At 43.9% G+C, this 17,323-nt stretch overlaps 1 protein-coding gene across 18 annotated transcripts in view; it reads right to left on the bottom strand.

Moving 5' to 3' along the window:
- The window catches only part of PTPRK (protein tyrosine phosphatase receptor type K), a 1,571,968-nt gene that overhangs the window by 297,841 nt on the left and 1,256,804 nt on the right, over positions 1-17,323 (bottom strand). For 15 of the 18 annotated variants that reach the window (XM_069607477.1, XM_069607481.1, XM_069607480.1 and 12 more), the window contains one exon: positions 873-1,011. In XM_069607477.1, the coding sequence (XP_069463578.1) occupies positions 873-1,011 (139 nt within the window). The remainder of the gene's footprint in view (positions 1-872; positions 1,012-17,323) is intronic. The other 3 variants (XM_069607478.1, XM_069607487.1, XM_069607494.1) reach the window with 1 other exon arrangement.

Here is a 17,323-nt window from a genome sequence, read left to right as displayed (position 1 = left end):
TAAAATAGAGTTCGATTTCAGGCTCAATTTTATATACAGGCTGCATTCTCGTACACATATGCACAACATTGTAAAAGATTCTCGTCTTCCAAGGCCAGTTAACAAAATAAAATGATAATCTTGTCATGTTGGCCACGAACAGTCCCCAGATTGCCAGCGATAATTCTTAAGTATCGATTTGTTTTTGTGAACTAATCCGTGCTATGAAGTAATGCAGTTGCATAAATATTGAAATTCCACAAGATGGCACTGTTGTGCGTGATGCAGCTATGCAAGGAGAGGGGACAGTGATTGTAATTCAGTGTAATAAATTGAAATGCGCAAGCAAAAAAACTCCCCAAAAACATCATGCTGACATAATGCAAGGGGCGGATTTGTTTTTTTTTTCGCTTGTGCGCTTGTTTTGCTAGCGCACAAACAGCCAATCTTGCTCAGAAAAGACATTTCCAGAGAGATGTCACACTGTGTAGTAAAGGAATGCATCACATTGCCACGTTTACTCTTCAACAAAAAATAAAGAGGGGAGGAATTTACAAACAGTAAAATCCCAACGTGAACATGGAATCACAAAGGAAATCAATGGATTTTGCTTTCGGACTTAAGCACGAGGAATGCGTGGGCTATTGCGTTTTTATCAGTACATGGTAAACCGGTTACCCAGCTTGCAAATTTAAGAAACCAATTATAATTTTTTTTTTAAAAAGGGGGTTCACTTCCAATAAAATAAGCTATTTTTCGATATGTATACCAAGGCTGTTCTTATGCACATCAACAAACTTCCCACCTAACCACCCGCCTCCGCACCCACGGGTGTCGAAAATGGTGAGGGGGAGGGTACTTCAGAATGTATGCAGGAAATGAAGTGGTCTTACCTTTTCTTGACAATCAATACGACAACTAGGAGGAGTAGGATGAATACCAGAATTCCTGCACTTATCCCTGCGATTTTCACCACTCTGTCCGTCTGCTTGGCTGGGTCTGGTATCACTTCTGGCTCTTCTGTTGCTGCTGCTAAACGAACAGAAAATCTTACACAAATAGAAAATCTTACACAAATAGAAAATCTTACTAGAATAAGATAATTTCCCGAAACCAGAATAGGGGATTTAAAAACACATGTACTAGACATTGCGCATGTGCATTGCGCAAAGACGCAAACAATTTGCAATAACACAGGAAAGGCAAGGTGGCAGCAAAGGAAAGCCATATGGGGCCAGCCCCAACCAGTATGGCCATTTTTTTTTCTTCACCCAAACCATACTGGAGGAGGCGAACCCAGTGCAGTTTATGCTACTGCACCCATGCTGGACCCAGGTGCCCCCCCCTCCAACCCCTCCGAGAACTAACCAAGAACAATCACTATGTGCCAGGTGACAGTGCTGTGACGGCAAAGGGTGCCACCTCTAGCAGTGACGGCCACCGTGCCCCAATCTTGGGGAGGTGAAAAGGGTGGCTTTAGGGGCTGTGACGAATGGAGTCCAACTCATGGCAGAGCGCAGGCAGTAAGGGGCCTGCCCTGGCGAGCGGTATTTAAGGCCTTGCAGGGCTTGGGGGTTCCATTTCTGAACTTGTTCCTTCCTTCCTGAAGACTTCCACCCAACCACGCCTCGATGGGCAGATCTCTAAATTTTTTGTAATTGTCTGTTTCTTTCAGGTTTGTCCAGGGGATGTTATAGGATGTATCCCTTTAGGAAAACACTGGCAGGAACCACAAGGGTACTGCGCAACCAACAGCTTAGATCTCTGGGCGGCGTGGGTGGCGGGGTGGTAAAGAGCAAACATATGTCACAAAAGCAACAAGAATAAATTGGGGAGAAACAAAGGGTATGTTGATGAAATACTGCAAAAACAAATAATTGAGATATGAGAGCAAGATCGAGAATGGAAGGGGCTTGAATCTTAAGTCATGAGGGGTATCCGGGTAGAAATAAGGAGGTTTGTTCTCGGTAGAGTGGCACCCAGACCTTTTGGGAGGAGCAACAGTCAATAGTGATGCATGTCAAACAGGGGTTGGGAGGTTGAAGGAAAAGGCCAAAGGGGAAAGGAGCGAGTGAGCAGGAGAATACACAAGGGGAGATTGGTAGGTTGGCTACTGAGTGAGCGCAAAAGGAGGTAGTTCGGCAGATTCGGGGGGTACTCAGGAACGGGAGAGGGAGAAGGGAGAGAACGGGGAGGTGGAGGAGAGTGATCAGAAAGAGGGCAGGGCAAGGGGGAGAAGGTTAACAAGTTGTGACGGTCAATTGTTGCAAACGGAGGACATAACAAATGCACACTTTATCGCTGGACAGAATACCAGCCAAATAACAAAAGTAAACTGAACGTTTCAATATATTCAAAACAGTATTTTGTGTGCATTTATTTCTTCATGAATAGAATTTATACAATAATCTTTTGATCAATCACTTAACATAAAAGTACACACTGCAATTTGTAATATGCATTATTCTCAATATTAACAAGTTCAACGTAAACAAATAGTTTTAGGTTTCTCATAGATCTGTTTATGTAAGCAATATTCTGTACAAATTGTGCGGATATCTTGCATCTGTTTCAATTGGTGCTCATGAGTTGAGCCTCTAGGGTTTAACCTAGGTATTCCACTACGCGTTTCGGGCTATTTGTCTGCCCTTCTTCAGGTGGTGATAACAAGACAAGCTTTGCCAGAGTTATGCTCTGCTCTGTCTTGTTACGGCCCATTTCCTACCCTGCTGGATATACAGAGAAAGAGTCGGCTGGAACAAGACAGAGCTGTGCCATTTTATTTATTTGAGCATTTGTATGGTGCCTATACATTAAAGTGTTTCCAGGCGCCACAAGACAAGGGCGGGGGATACAGGGGAGAAAAACAGTAAACGGTCCTACCAGGCCTTATGACATTCAGAACGTGCAAGTGCAATAACAGGAAGTGAGGGAGAGGGGGAGATGTGCAAGGGGCTGGTGAAGTGCTAAGGTGGTCCCAGGAGGGCAAGTGCACAGGAAGGGATAGGGGTCAACTAGTGCGAGGAAGGGGAGGTGGGCCAGACTTGGTAGGCTAGTCAGGGAGGGGTGCCCGAAGGCAAGTGCTGCAAGGGTAAGAGGGGAGACTGGTTTAAGGAGGGCATGGCCCAATACGGCTCATGAGAGATACAGGCCACGAGGCATAGAGACAGGTGAAACTAGCAGGGAAAGAGGAGAAAATGAAGGTCTTGAGAAGCTTCTGGAATTTAAGGAGGAGATCTGGCTCAAGAAGGAGGGGCAGGAAGGCCGTTCCAGTGGGAGGCTCCTGCCCAAGAGAGAGATCTACCCCGCCACTCTCTGCTTAGTGAAGCGTCTGACTTTGAGAGTTAGAGCTAGAAGACCAGATCATTCTAGCAGGGATTTATTGAGGGAGAGAGAGAGTTGGATGTAGTGTCGTCCCAGGACCAGAAAGCCTTATGGATGATGCAGTGGGTCTTGAATTTGATCCTTGCAGCCACCTGAGCCAGTGGAGAAATACATTTTAGGGCTGGTGAGATGCAGTCCCTGGGCTTGAGGCCAAGGATAGGTCTCACAGTCATATTCTGGTTTAGATGAAAAGAAAGGGCAGAGGGAGGAAAGAGGCAGATTAAGGAAGAGACTTGCTGCCGTAGTCAAGCCTAGAGATAATAAGAGCTCTGGGGACAATGAGTTGCTCAGGGAACGTAAGGAAGGGGGGGAATGCCTCAGAGGAGATGGCGCTGAAAGTGAGATTTCTTGTCAAGGTCAGCGATGTGAGGTGAGAAGGCCCAAGGAGGGGGGCCAGAGAGTAGAGGAGGAGAGAGGGGGCAGGCATCCCAATGAGAAAGATCTTAGTCTTACTGGCGTTACAGCAGAGATCATTTAGAGGCACACCATGCCTGAATAACAGTCAGCCAATTACAGTCAGCCAATTAGGAATGAGAGAGGAAGGAGAGGAGGGGAGCTTAAAGGAGCGTCGTCAGCATAGGATTGAAAATGAGGCGAGAAGGTGGAGATCAGATGGGCGAGAGGGGCAAGGTAAATGGTGAACAGCCACATCAAGAGTATAGAGCCCTGAGGGATGCCACAGGTGGAGAGTGAAATAAAGGAGAGAAATGGGCCTGTTCGAACTTGTGAGGGCCGGTTAGAGAGGACAGAGGTCAGCCAATCCAATGCCCGGTCAGAACTCGGCCAAGGAGGGAGCAAGAGAGACTATATGGTCCTTGATAGTTCTAGAGGAACAGGTGAGCACCTGTTTGGATGAGACTTTCATAGTGTAGACTGTCTTGGTGACCTCATCCAGTGGAAATCCGGAGAGGGCAAAGAGGCCTGAGGGTGGCAGAAAGGGGAGTGACAGGAGAAGATAGTAAGTTAGTGAGAGAGAGAAGGCGCCTGTCAAGAAGGAGGAGGTTGGGCTGAGAGCGCTGGGCCATTATAGCACCTTTCTGATATACATTAATGACATCAGTATGAGAAGTATGACAAGAGCACTTCCCATCTGGTGCCACCATTAATGGGTGAAGTGGAAAAAGTGGAGAGGATAGAGACCAAATGGGGAGTCCGTAGGTTGGAAGATGGGACAGCAAAGAGGATATCAGTTACAGTCTGTCCGGAGGAAGCATTGATGTAGGTGTCCGCAATGGGCAATCCAGGGTTGGAGGCCAGAAGTGCTTTTTAAAATGTTTTCCTTCCAGACTTTGAGAAAAGGGTAGGATAGGTGATAGAATAGCAATTAGAGTAGGGGAGATGGAGAGCACCACAGTTGAAAGAGGAGGTCAGAAAAGGGTAATCGCACAATGCACGCCAAACTCACCAGGCGGCCTAGCAGCAATCAAGGGGGAGGAGGGGGCGACAAGTCAATTCAGCAAAAGAAAAAGGTAAATGCAAGTATGCAGCACATGACAACATGAAAATGAAATAAACAAAAATGAAAACAGTATAAACACAGGGTAAGAGCGAAGGGAAAGTCCTATGTTACAACAGACAACAAGAGGGTGTTGGTGGGGCTGGAGGGGGACATTTAGGTAGAGGGGCCTAGACATATTAGTATAATTAACAAGGTCTAATTTTTAAATACAGTCAAAATGAACAATGGTATAGAACCATTGATAAAAACATCTAGGATTGTATTTTCAAAGGGAACAGTCACAAATTAAGGAAAGTCAATTCTGTGTGCACAAAGGAAGGGTTGATGTAAAGGTTGGTAAGGAACCAGTAAAGTTGGATGAGGTAGGTACTGAGTCAGGTGAGGCAGGTCCCTGTGACAAATGTGTAAAGGTGTTGAAATCACAGAGGGCCAAGTAAGTACAAGAACCAGCCTGAGGCTAGTACAGGATCCAGCAGGGCCAACAAAAGGTCCAGGTGAGGTGCAGGAAAACAATGGTGCCAAGCTACTAATAACTAGAAAATATCCTCCAACATCCTCCAATTTAGAACAATCTACATTTGATTTTCAAGCAAGCAGTCACAAACAGCCACATTCAAAATTTCTAGATTGGATTTTCAAGCAAGTGGACAAAAACAGCAACTATTTTAAACAGCTAAAAATGCAATTCAGCAGGAGGGAGTATCAAACAATTTAGATTGCAGTGGATGCATAACATGTAGATTTATTTGGCTGCCAGGTATAATAGGAGAGCACTAAAAAAGTGATGGAGTCCCACAAGAGGGTTACTGCAGCAGTAAGGAGGAGAGCCAAAGTGACAGTTACAACTATTACAGCAGCCGGTATGCAAGTCACAGAACGGGAGATCCGGTAACAGTCAAACAGGCGAATATACCATTAGAGATACAGTGGAAATACTGATGCAGTTGAAAAACGAGCAAGAGGTATGTACAGGGCACAGAGATAATGGCGCCAGATTGGAATATGAAGGAGTTCATTAGATGGTGGCTGAACACCAGGTGGGGTGACTGGAGGAGCAATATGGAGAGGTACGAGTATAGACAGTCATAGGCACGGGCCGTGCAGACAGTGAAGGGATATGGTGAGATTGCAAGGAAGCGCTTACCATGTCAGCGGTTACAGGAACCGGATGCAGAAACAAGTGATCAGGGCCGCCAGAGCGATAAGGGGGCCCCTTCCAGCACCAGACAGTGAAGTTGTTTCCCTCCGGTGGGGGCTGGCATTTGCCTGCCGGCTCCCGGGCCTATTGTCAATTTGCTGGATCTTTCAGCCGATCAGGCTGCAAAGGAGAGGCTGGTGGATGCCTGAGAGGGAGGCAGCAGCAAGCCTGGCAGCCATGATGGAAGGCCCAGTTTGTTGTATTGTGCTGCAGACCTCATCACCTCAAGGGCCTCCGTAACAAGGCCAAAGAATAAAAATAAGCAGTGTCACGTAGCAATTTGCTATGCAACTCTGTAGGTTTGCTAATCAAATTGACAATTATGTTGCAAAGCTAGCTATTTGTTACTCTGTTCCTTGAAAGCAAAAATTGCCCTACAAGCCTAACTTGCGCCAGGGCTCTTCAACCTCTTGTCTCCGTTTACTGCATGTTCAAAGGGTCTAAGGGAGCGAGAGTGCAGCATTAATCAGATCATCCTCTCAAGTACCAAAGGCCTGTGTGGGAGAGCTAGGCAAGATTGTCTTTTTTTAATTATTGCAAACCAGAAGTTACTGCGATGATACTTTTATTAAGCAAACTCTATCCTGACCAGTATGTGTTATATTTTATTTTTTTAAACATTCATGCAGTTCCATTCCTAAAAATTGAAGTTCTTGCATAATTACAATATCTATGCTTTAAAAACACTCACATACGGTAAAGTTAGGTTAGTGCATCTAAATCTCAGTGTCAAACTATATTACATTTTGTTGGGGAAGAGACATCAAATTGACGAGTGAACACTTTTGATAATGTACTGATCACACATGCTTTTGATGGTAAACTTAGTTTTGTAACTGCTTGTTGCTGTCAACTGTGCAACTGGTGCTCAACCCAGGAGCTGATCCCATTCTCCTTGACATTCTATCTTATACCCTGTGCTTTATACCAGCTACCCTGAAATTGAGATGGCCGTAAACTAAAATATTCCCGCTAGTTTGTCCAGTTCTCTGCCTGCTACGCCACCCACTCTGCTTAGTGTCTTACTTTTAAATACTGAAAGCTAACTAGATGCTTATGCAAAGTAGCGACCAATGGTTCCATCCAGCCTGTACATCGACAGATCTACTGCATTACCATACACTGTAGTTGGCCTCTCAAGCTCGCTTTGCTCTATAATAATGATTACATTATATACTAGCGCCTGCAGGAAAGGGCCGGCTGAACTGCTTTCAGAGCCTTTTTATCATATCTATATATTTGTGTCCATTCATGCAACTAACATTTCACATTTTACAAACACTCATTCAGGGGTCGCAAATCGTTTTTGCTCATGCAAATAGTAAAGTAGATTTTATGATGGGCGAGTACCATTCGCAGGGGGTGTTTGGAACTTTTATATAACATTTACTTTGTTTGCCGTAAATGTGAAATAAAAATTTCACTGCATGGCTTGCCTCTGGGTGGCAGCAGTGTGCTAAAGAGGGTTTGTGGTGACATGCACCATTTTACAGAAAGCGCATTTAAATTTGCTTTCACCGGTTGCCATTGGTTTAATGCATGTCTCTTAGGTCGATTAGGCAAACAGTTACTTGACCTCCAGGTCTAGTGAAATTTCAAATAATTTGTAGGGCCCGATTCCCCTTACTAATGTCTTACTTCAGAGGTACAAAAGACTGCTGTATTGTTGCTCATTTTATATCTTAAGTATAAATAACTTCTGGTGACACTAAAAATATTAGTACAACACTGCTAATCAATTGGGTTTGTTTGCTAATCAAGAACATTTTAATTAGCAAACTCTGCTAATCAATTTTTGAAAACGAATTTATGCCTTGAAGGTGCCTACCCACAGAGTGGAGATAAAAAGATCAGCAGACAGGGAAGTTGTTGCCCTTTGTTGGAGGCTGTTTTTTGGGGGCTGGCGTTTGCCTGCCGGCTCCCTGGCCAATTGTCGAATAGCTGGATCCTTCAGTCAAACAGTCTGCAAAGGAGAGGCTGGTGGATGCCTTGGAGGGCAGCAGCAAGCCCAGAGGCCATGATGGAAGGCCTGGGTTTATTGGACTATGCTGCAGACCTCAAGGCCTTAAGGGCCTTCACAACGAGGAGCGTTCCCTATGGCAAAATTGGTCTTAGTGTGCACTTTTAAATGAAGCCCTGAGGCCCGAACTGCCGCAGTTCCACTGGACAAATATGGCTTCAAAAAAAGCTTCCCAAATCACAATGATTGTCTGAATACTTCCTTGTGATTTGTTAGAAGCTGAATGGCAGCTTAAGCTTCCACTCATTATAAGGAACACCTCGGCCCAGAAAGTTCAAATGATGTACGGTGTATTAAAATGCAGATACAAACGTTATCTTCATAAATTCTGGTACAAGAAGGGTGATTATGATCAATCTCCATTGCCACCTCTTGCTACGCAGATGCAATCTTTGAGTGCCAAGGGACTAACCTCTTGCTGCTGAGTATACCAGTTGAATCCTGACTCACTGCTTGCCAAAAGAAAGTTCACTGTTTGGCCAGCACATTTGTTAGAACATTATCTTTGTTTTACAAGGTTAAGGCTGATTGCTACGTGCCCATGTTTACACGTTAACTTTGTACTCACAATTGCAAAGTGCTTATTGGGGGCTTCTGGAGATGGAGAGCCGATGTGTGCAGGTGTTTAAAATTTAACGGAGTGCTGATGGCCACCTTTCCTGAAACAAACTGTTCTTTACGCTTTGCCGCATTTTTAAGAAAATTCATCAAAACACTGAAAATAGCTAGTTTCATTAAAGGCTTCCATCGCCTCTCCGAAATTATACTTTAAACATAAGCATGCATAAACTCACTAATACACAAATCACTTGCAATCTGCGAGAAAAACAATGTAGTTAAGGTGAAATTCCGTGTTTGCCTCAGATTGCAAAATATTAGTTTATCTGGAAACGGGGGTGGAGGGTGGAGGAGAGCATAGGTGTGCACTTGTGGCTAGTTTGTAATGCTTTGCAGCGCTTTTGTTAAACATTAAACCCAGTAAAGCATTATGCGGAGGACAGGTTTGCTTCATCTGCAAATGTGCACATGCTTCTCAGAAAGCTTAGCGTTTGGAGCTGGCAAGAAGCTACGACAGAAACGTCCCATTAATTTGACTCTTCATATGCCTGAGTGAGGCTGTCGTGTGTGATCAAACCCAGTCACATGGGTGCCGCCATAGATACGTGTTGATGACTGAAGGACTGTGTTCTTACAGGAACAGTGGGCCAGTGCAACAGAACATTTTGTATTGGTAAGGGAAGTAGTGAGCTCTCCAATAAGGCTTTGCGTCCAGGAGTGCTCAAGAAAAAAAGGCAAATCCTCCTTGCTGAGCCATCACTCGTCTACCACATAGCTATATCTAGCTCTGCAGCTCAGCCTCGCCTACATCGCTCTTACTGCGCCCCCTTCCCTTCCAGGGGTGGATTGGAGTATAGGGAACTCTGGAGATTTCCCTGTAGGCCTCTGCACCCTGGGCCTCTTATGGGGTAACCTAATAAATGTTAAAATGTTCTCATGGTAAAGGGTTGGACTTGCTAAAAATGTGTAATATTGGCCCACTTCGAGAAAGAAGGAAGCAGGGGTGGACTGGAAACCAAAAGAAGTCCTGGTAATAACGTTCACTCTACTGTTCTCAACTCTCCTAAACTCCTTCCTAAAGTAGCCTCAATCACTCTCTTACCACAAAACATATAACACAAATTGATATCACTCTCTCAAGCCCAACACCTTACCATCACTCTTTCCAAATATTCCAAATGTCTGCTCCAAGTTCTTCTCCACACCTTCATCTGTAGTCTCTTGGTCTTCCTCAAACTACACCCAAACACATCTCACTGAAGTCTGACTTTGCTGGCTTTCTGAAGCTCTTATGTTCCTGCTTAGAAGGTTCCATGTGCTCCCATTGGGCTCCTGAGTCTGCTGCATCTCTATGCCAATCTCTCTTGGAGGATGGACTTCCTCCAAGATGTCTTCATTTTAGCCCTTGGGGCCTCCCACTTTTCAGTCTTCATTTTCCTCCAATCCAGCCATGCGCTCCATGTGGTGGTTTCTTCTCTGGTGTTCTCTCCTGTACCCACTACGTATTGGGCACCCAATCGTTGGGGAGAGTATACTGGTCTCCCCTAGAGTTGTGCCATTCTCTGCAGGGTCCAAAGAACATACAAATACATGTTGCCATCTCATGCCAAGTGTTCTGTTAAACCTGCCCAAACATGTGTGATGCAAATGGAAAACGTATTCAACTTTGATAAGTAGTTTTACAAAGGTAGCGGGCGCCCCTCTCTCGCAAGAACAGACATGATAACCTGTTCAGTGGTTATTAACCACTTGAGAGTTCGCAGCCACTGCTTTTACTCACTGTGCCTCACAGATGGGAAATATCCATTTGCATATCAGTCTTTGTCCTGCCCAGGGGCAGTCCAGCACCGAAATACAATGGCAATTCCAATCTGAACGAGAGTACCACCAGCAACCCCATACACGTGTTTCACCCTTGTTGGGGATCATCAGTGAGGTGAAGCTGATGCCTCTCTAAGCACAGTGAGAGGGAGACCACGTCTGGTTGCCCCCAGGAGACCTAGGGTTACCAATCCCAGGTTCCTTAACAAATAGTTTTACAAAGGTAGCGGGCGCCCCTCTCTCGCAAGAACAGACATGATAACCTGTTCACTGATGATCCCCAACAAGGGTGAAACACGTGTATGGGGTTGCTGGTGGTACTCTCGTTCAGATTGGAATTGCCATTGTATTTCGGTGCTGGACTGCCCCTGGGCAGGACAAAGACTGATATGCAAATGGATATTTCCCATCTGTGAAAGGCACAGTGAGTAAAAGCAGTGGCTGCGAACTCTCAAGTGGTTAATAACCACTGAACAGGTTATCATGTCTGTTCTTGCGAGAGAGGGGCGCCCGCTACCTTTGTAAAACTTTGATAAGTATTTGACAATTCACTTCTGGCCATTTCTTTATTTCAACGGAGCCAGGAATATATGGCGGAGAGCCTAAAACCTAAAGAGAAAATGTCATGACACTAGGGTAAGCACGTGTTTCTATAAACCTGATGTTCTCAGTAAACCTCAAGAGAGCTTTAAAAACTCATACCATTACACATGCACATATATACTTCAGAGATATTCGGTGGACATATGTATAACCCACATGTTTGATTTGATTGTTTATTTGTATAGCGCCTATACACAATGTGTTGCAAAGCGCTTCAAGGAGGGAGGGACCTTGGGAGAATACAGTTACATTCTTAAAGGTCCTTGAAACAAATCAGAATGTGAGAAAACTATCATAACAGATAGTACAAGTGCATGGAACGATAAGGGAGAGGTAAGGGAGGAAAAAAGGAGACAATACTAGCAGTAGCATTACTTTGCCTGACGACAATTGTTGCAGTGCAAGAGTGATAAGAGGAGGGGGAGGAGTGAAGGGTAGGGGAACGAAGGCAGGAGGAGAGGACTAAAACAAGTGACTATTTTAAAGGGTCGGCGACTGATCAAGGTAGTGCTAGGGAGGGAGTGGGAGGAGAAGACAGAGGTAAAAGGGTGGGAGACAGAAAATCTTATCAAGATCAAGAGACAATGTTAATAGTAAGTGCTAAGATAAATGAAAAGTGAATGGGGGAAGGTGAGGGCAGGTGGCTGCAAAAGACAGGCGACTACAATTACTATGCCAGACGGCAATCGAGGTACTGCAGGAAGTTTGACAGACGGAAGGGAAAAGGCAATGGAATGTAGGGGTGAGTGAGGGGGAAGAGAAAGAGGGGGGCACTGGATGTTAAAGCAAGTGAGGGATGAGGGGGAGCAAAAAATATGGGCATATATTTACATGCAGAACAAAAGCATGTTGGGAATGAAAAAGGCACAGTAAGCAGCTGGACAAGTTGATTTAAAAAAAAGAATAAAGTTAGAATGTATTTAACACGGACATAGAACAAAAAGAAACAAAAAAGTTGTTGGCGTGGTTTATTACATTTCCAGTTTTTGCAACAGTCTTATAAGAACGGTGACTACAAAGTATGGATTGTTTTTTAAACAGCTTTGCTTTTTTAAAGTGGATTAAGAATTAAAGGGTCTTGTCCAAGTGTTTTTAGAGAAAGGAAATACGATGGGTATGCATGCAATTTTTCGCAGTTTGTTATTTTATCAGATTAGTACTTTTAATGTTATACAGTACTTTTAATGTTATACTACTTTTAAAGTCATAATATATTTGCTATCAATTGATTGTTTAATTTTAAGATTAAACTCAAAATAATTAAGATACCTATACACTCACACATTTTTGACCCCTTCAGACTTTCCTAGTGTTCACAGAAGCCGTTGGATTCTTGCTTTTGAGAACTGCAAATGCTCGTTTTTAACTCTACAATACCTTTATCAAAACCTACAACTATCAATCTCTCATTAAGCATTATCCGTTAGGATTTCTGTCGGAATTGATTTACTCCACATATCTGCCACCACCATGGAACTAAAGCAGGGCAAGGGAGATTCCTACCAAGCGTGCATGACTTCACTCCCATGTACCGCATGTACAGAGTCTGTGTGGGTGTTTGGATTTGATGGGGACAGACATTTCAGTTGTGCTTGGCAAACCTAATATAAGGAAAACTCAGAGTCGTCTTAATATCAATACCGGGGGGCCGGTGGGTTTTTTACCTGGGCAACAAAGTCCAAAGGAAGTCCTAGCAAGCCCGACTCAGGAATGGGTCAATTTGCAACATTACATTTATGAAAAAGTTTCACCCAACTTGGAGACACTAACCTAAAACAAGGATTCCAGTGAGAATATTATGAATCACAATGTTCAATGCACCAGGGAACCGGGCAGGATCTGGAGTTAGGTACTTCTTACGTGGACAACCAGAATGGAAATTATTTTGCGGTTGACAGAAGTCTGCTTATGATTTCATTTAAAAAAGCAGATCGGTTATGCTTTCCTTTTCTTTACTGGTCACTTTTGTATAAAGAGCTATGCAATTGCTTACCACTCGGATCAATAGCATAGCAATGAGCCAAGTGCCATTGTAATACATTAATTTCAACTTGCACCCTTTTACAGTGAGACTCAAGTGCTTTCTAAATCATTAGTCTTAATCAGATTTTGAGAATTGAAATATACTTCCGAGTTGAAGAGGCATCTAGAAACAGATCACAGATTTTCTTGAGGTCATAGAAGGTCATGCAGCGATCTCGAAGTAATTTAAAAAAAGAAAATGAAAGCTTGTGTTCCTAAATGAGTGAGTCTAGAGTACCAGATAATACAATTAAAATTTAAAAAAAAACAAGGAATCGTTTTAAAAGTGCACTCTTTAAAGTCAGCATTACAAAGCTGGCTGGAAGCACCTATGCTAAGCTTGTGATAATTTTGTAGAGTGGGCGGGATTATGTTGCTGCCTATTTCGACTAACTATATGCAATCTGTCAAATTCTGCTTTGTTACACTTCAAAATGGTAGTTTAGAAATGTACAAGAACAATGTGTTATGTTACCTTGCATTTCTATAGGCCTTTTGCCATAGTTTATGGCGTTGAAGTGCTTTGCCTGTCAGAGGCAAAGGAGGATATGATCGACCATTCAGCAGTGGTAGTGTGAGGGTTCAGCAATGCGAGTCTGACAAATGTTTGGCGATTGTTCCAAATATGCCATTGTATTAAAAGTAAAATATGTATTAAATGCCTCGATATCCCTACTCTGCTGAGGATTTCCCTGCCTAACAAAACTAAAGGGAAACACTACAACAGGATGTTTGGCCCTCACTCTTAAACATCTGATACAAAAAACGGTATGGGAATTCAAATAATAACATTCAGTGTTTCTTGATAACCTCTCAATAACCTGGGTGAGTTCCCTTCCCCAGGATTCAGTGTGAATTCAGTTCCAATGTTAAACAAGACAACAAAAGGAAATACATCCATTTAGGTACGATTGTCTCAGATCAGTTCTTGATGTTTCAATGTCAAGGTAAAGTTTTGTTAACCAACTTTTCAACAATATCAAGTCTGTTGTTCCTGGTCAAATATGGACTTTCCACTTCCGCAAAATAGCACCAATGGTATTCACAGCCACGATGCTTTGCCACCACTTGCAATAATCCAAGAAGACTTGCCACAGATCAAAAAGGAACACAACTTCAACAATTGCTAGTGAAAAACAATTCTGGGTTAACAGTTCTTATGTCACTATTCACATTTTAAGATTCACAGTATGTTTTTAAGGATGACTTCAGAGTAATGCTGCTTCTATTGCAACAACTTTACTTTTACATGACGATGTTCTCCTTTGTCTCGCAGTACTCCACTTAACGTGTACTACTGAGGTTTTGCATCCACTGACACCATGATATACCTCCACAACTTCAGTAACCACCGCTGCTTCAGTACTTTGTGATTTATAACAGGCTTTAGTTCTAACAAGATTTATTTCAAACAGGCAAAGCACACTTCCTCTGAATATCTCTCTTCAAAAGGGGGAGCCTCTTTGCCTCTTTTGTCTGCCACAACAACAATCTAAGTTTGCCTTTATGACCCACTTCTCTCTGATGCTTAAAGTCTTTGGCAATATAGATTGTGCCAACTTCAAATGATATTTTGGAGCAGCAAGTTCCCCTTCTCCAACACTGCAGTCATCTCTCCGGCCAACTGTTAGCCAAATTAATCACCCAGAAGCCTTAGCACCACTCTCTTGGCTTTAGGTAATGCTTGCACACTTGTATCTTAGGTAACGTTAAACTTCTATTAGGCTCACATTCTTGGTTGGATTGTTCTCTGGGTTTTCGTAAGGCTGCTTTCAGTTTTAATAGGGCAATACTCTTGGCTTGGGCAATGCGTGCTCTCTTCAATTGTAGATACAATGCTTAAACTATGTACTTCTTTTATGAATATTTAACGTTCGCGGGACTAAAGATGTAAAGGTCACTCTTTCCTTGGAAAGTGAAATTAGGCACACAGGACCACTTCATACAATTTGCTGTTTGAAGTGAATAACAATGGCTTTCTGTAGCATTTGATCTTCACGCAAATGAAAGAGAAATTTACTGATCACACGCGAGTGCTACTTTCCCATTGTCAAAAGTTCAACAAACAACTTAAGCTCACTTCTAGTTATATGCAAGTGAAGATTAGACTGGATACTGTTGCCGGCAGAGCTCGCGCAAGGAGTCAGAACACCAGGTTTGACTCACTGGCTTCTGTGATCCTTGTTCTGCGGGTTGCACAACTTTCACGGCCTCTGGCACAACTTCTACTGCTACTGGCTTCACATGGATCCACACCATTTATTGCTGAAGGTGTCTCTGGTCCGGCCACTCGATTAAGAAGCCCCTCTCGCTCCAGAGACTCATAGCTTCACAGCAGCTCCTCGTCTCGGTCTCTGACATGCTTCTTGCTGCACAATATCTGCAATTGGGCTCACATGGGGAAAGGCAGTCTTCCTGCATGCCTTCTGCTTCACAGACTCTGCACCTCAAAGTTTGGAGCAACAGGACCCTCTCAGAACAAGCAGGTGAAATCTGCTGCATCAACGTTGCCGTGTCCCTTTCGTTCTCCCACTACTGCCTGGATTGTCAACACCGTTTTCCTTTTCTACCTTTGCTACTACAGCAAATCCTCCAGGCACAGTTCCAGCTCCTTCCTTTTGCCTGCACTGAGGGGGCCTTTTATGCCCCTCAGGTTCCTTCAGGTGTGGGCGGTTAGGCTTAGTTGCCCGACTACTGCAACATGCCTCTTTAGCCCTTTTCATCGTCTCAGTACTTATGGTTCATGGGACCTGTAGTCCTAACAAAACATTTCTATGCATCATTGTTCGTATTACTTTGTGTCTTCATGGTATAAATGATCAGTAAAACAATATTTTGTTCAAACATCTCTCATTGGTCTGTCTGTGTAAATTGGAGGGCATTTATCCTGAAATACATTGAAGGGTCTTTCTGTTGGTACGGCTGGCTCAGCTTTTATGGCACTTGTGCCCAGCATCACAGATCTTATATGTGGTTCGGATACATTATGACAATAAGCCATTACCTGTTTTAGCAACCTTGTAAGGTTCTCGCCCTTTCAAAGGACAAATACTTTGTCTCATCCCATGGATCTCACCACCACCCTGAGCTTGTCTCCTTCCAGGTGATCCTCCCACAGTACACCACCCCCAAGGTCAGGATCAGGAAGCATCTGCCTTTCCCTTGGCCCTGGGAGGAGATTTTCGGCAGGGTTTCGGTGAGGGATCCGTAGGAATCATCACAGATGGGAGAAGCAAAGCCGGGAAGTTAGTTGGGATGAAGGCGAGGGATAGATCAGATGAACAGGAAGGCATGAGAAGGAAAACGTAGAGGAGTAATGCGTACTATTGGACCAAATTTATTCTAGGACTCAACAGTGTTCTTTGGGGTGCCGCGCCAAGAGGAAAGATAGCTGGAGAGGTGGTGTTCTCTGTGCAAGGGGGGTATATCTGGAAATTGCTCACTGCAAATTTATTCTGAGCCTGTGTGAAACCATGCCCAAGAAAAGACAGATGGCAAAGCCCTTACGCCTACTTCCCTAGTCCCCCAAAAACATTGGGAAGGGTTGTATGTCAGAAATCCGAATTTGCTAAGTTTGCAAAAACTCCCTGAAAAGCGAGCAAACAAATCTCACTTTTTTTTGTTTCTTCTTTTATGTCATGTCAACCAAAATGAACAGGTTACTTACATGTAACTCTTGTTCTCCAGCATGGGTCTTACATGGATTCACATGCTCATGAATACGATTACACAGCAGTACACTTGCACAACCATGTGAGGTCGCAAGGCTCAGGAGTAGCAATAAACATACCCTCTGGCACAGACTCCCCTCATGCAAACAGGTTGTGAACCACCACTTGCCTGACGAGACTCCTCCCTGGAATCCCTGTCGACACAGAATCTCGTGAAGGTGTGTGGCTAGACCTCGATGTAGCTGCCCTGCAGATATCCAGCAGGGGCATCAGCGAGGAACGCTGTTGTTGATGCAATAGCTCTAGTGGAGTGGGCCATCGGCCGGCCTGGCAACAGTCTGTTGGCTAGCTGATAGCAATCCAGGATATAACCGGAGAGCCACCTGGAGAGGGAAGCCTGAGAGACAGTGCCTTCTCATTCCCCACAAGTCCAAAATGTATGAAAAATTGAGAAGTCTTATGAAAGTCCTTCATACGTGCAACATAGAACTTTAAAGCATGTGCAACGTCCCAAGTGCATATTTATTTCAGCAGGTGAAGGGTTTGCAAAGAAAACTGGCTGAACCAAAGGCTTGTTTAAATGAAAGTCCGACAGGACCTTTGGTATA

This window comes from Ambystoma mexicanum, chromosome 4q (assembly GCF_040938575.1).
Source record: "Ambystoma mexicanum isolate Mex_15411 chromosome 4q, UKY_AmexF1_1, whole genome shotgun sequence".
Taxonomy (NCBI): domain Eukaryota; kingdom Metazoa; phylum Chordata; class Amphibia; order Caudata; family Ambystomatidae; genus Ambystoma; species Ambystoma mexicanum.
The sequence above is the reverse complement of the archived record's forward strand: the minus strand, read 5'-3'. Positions and strand labels throughout refer to the sequence as shown.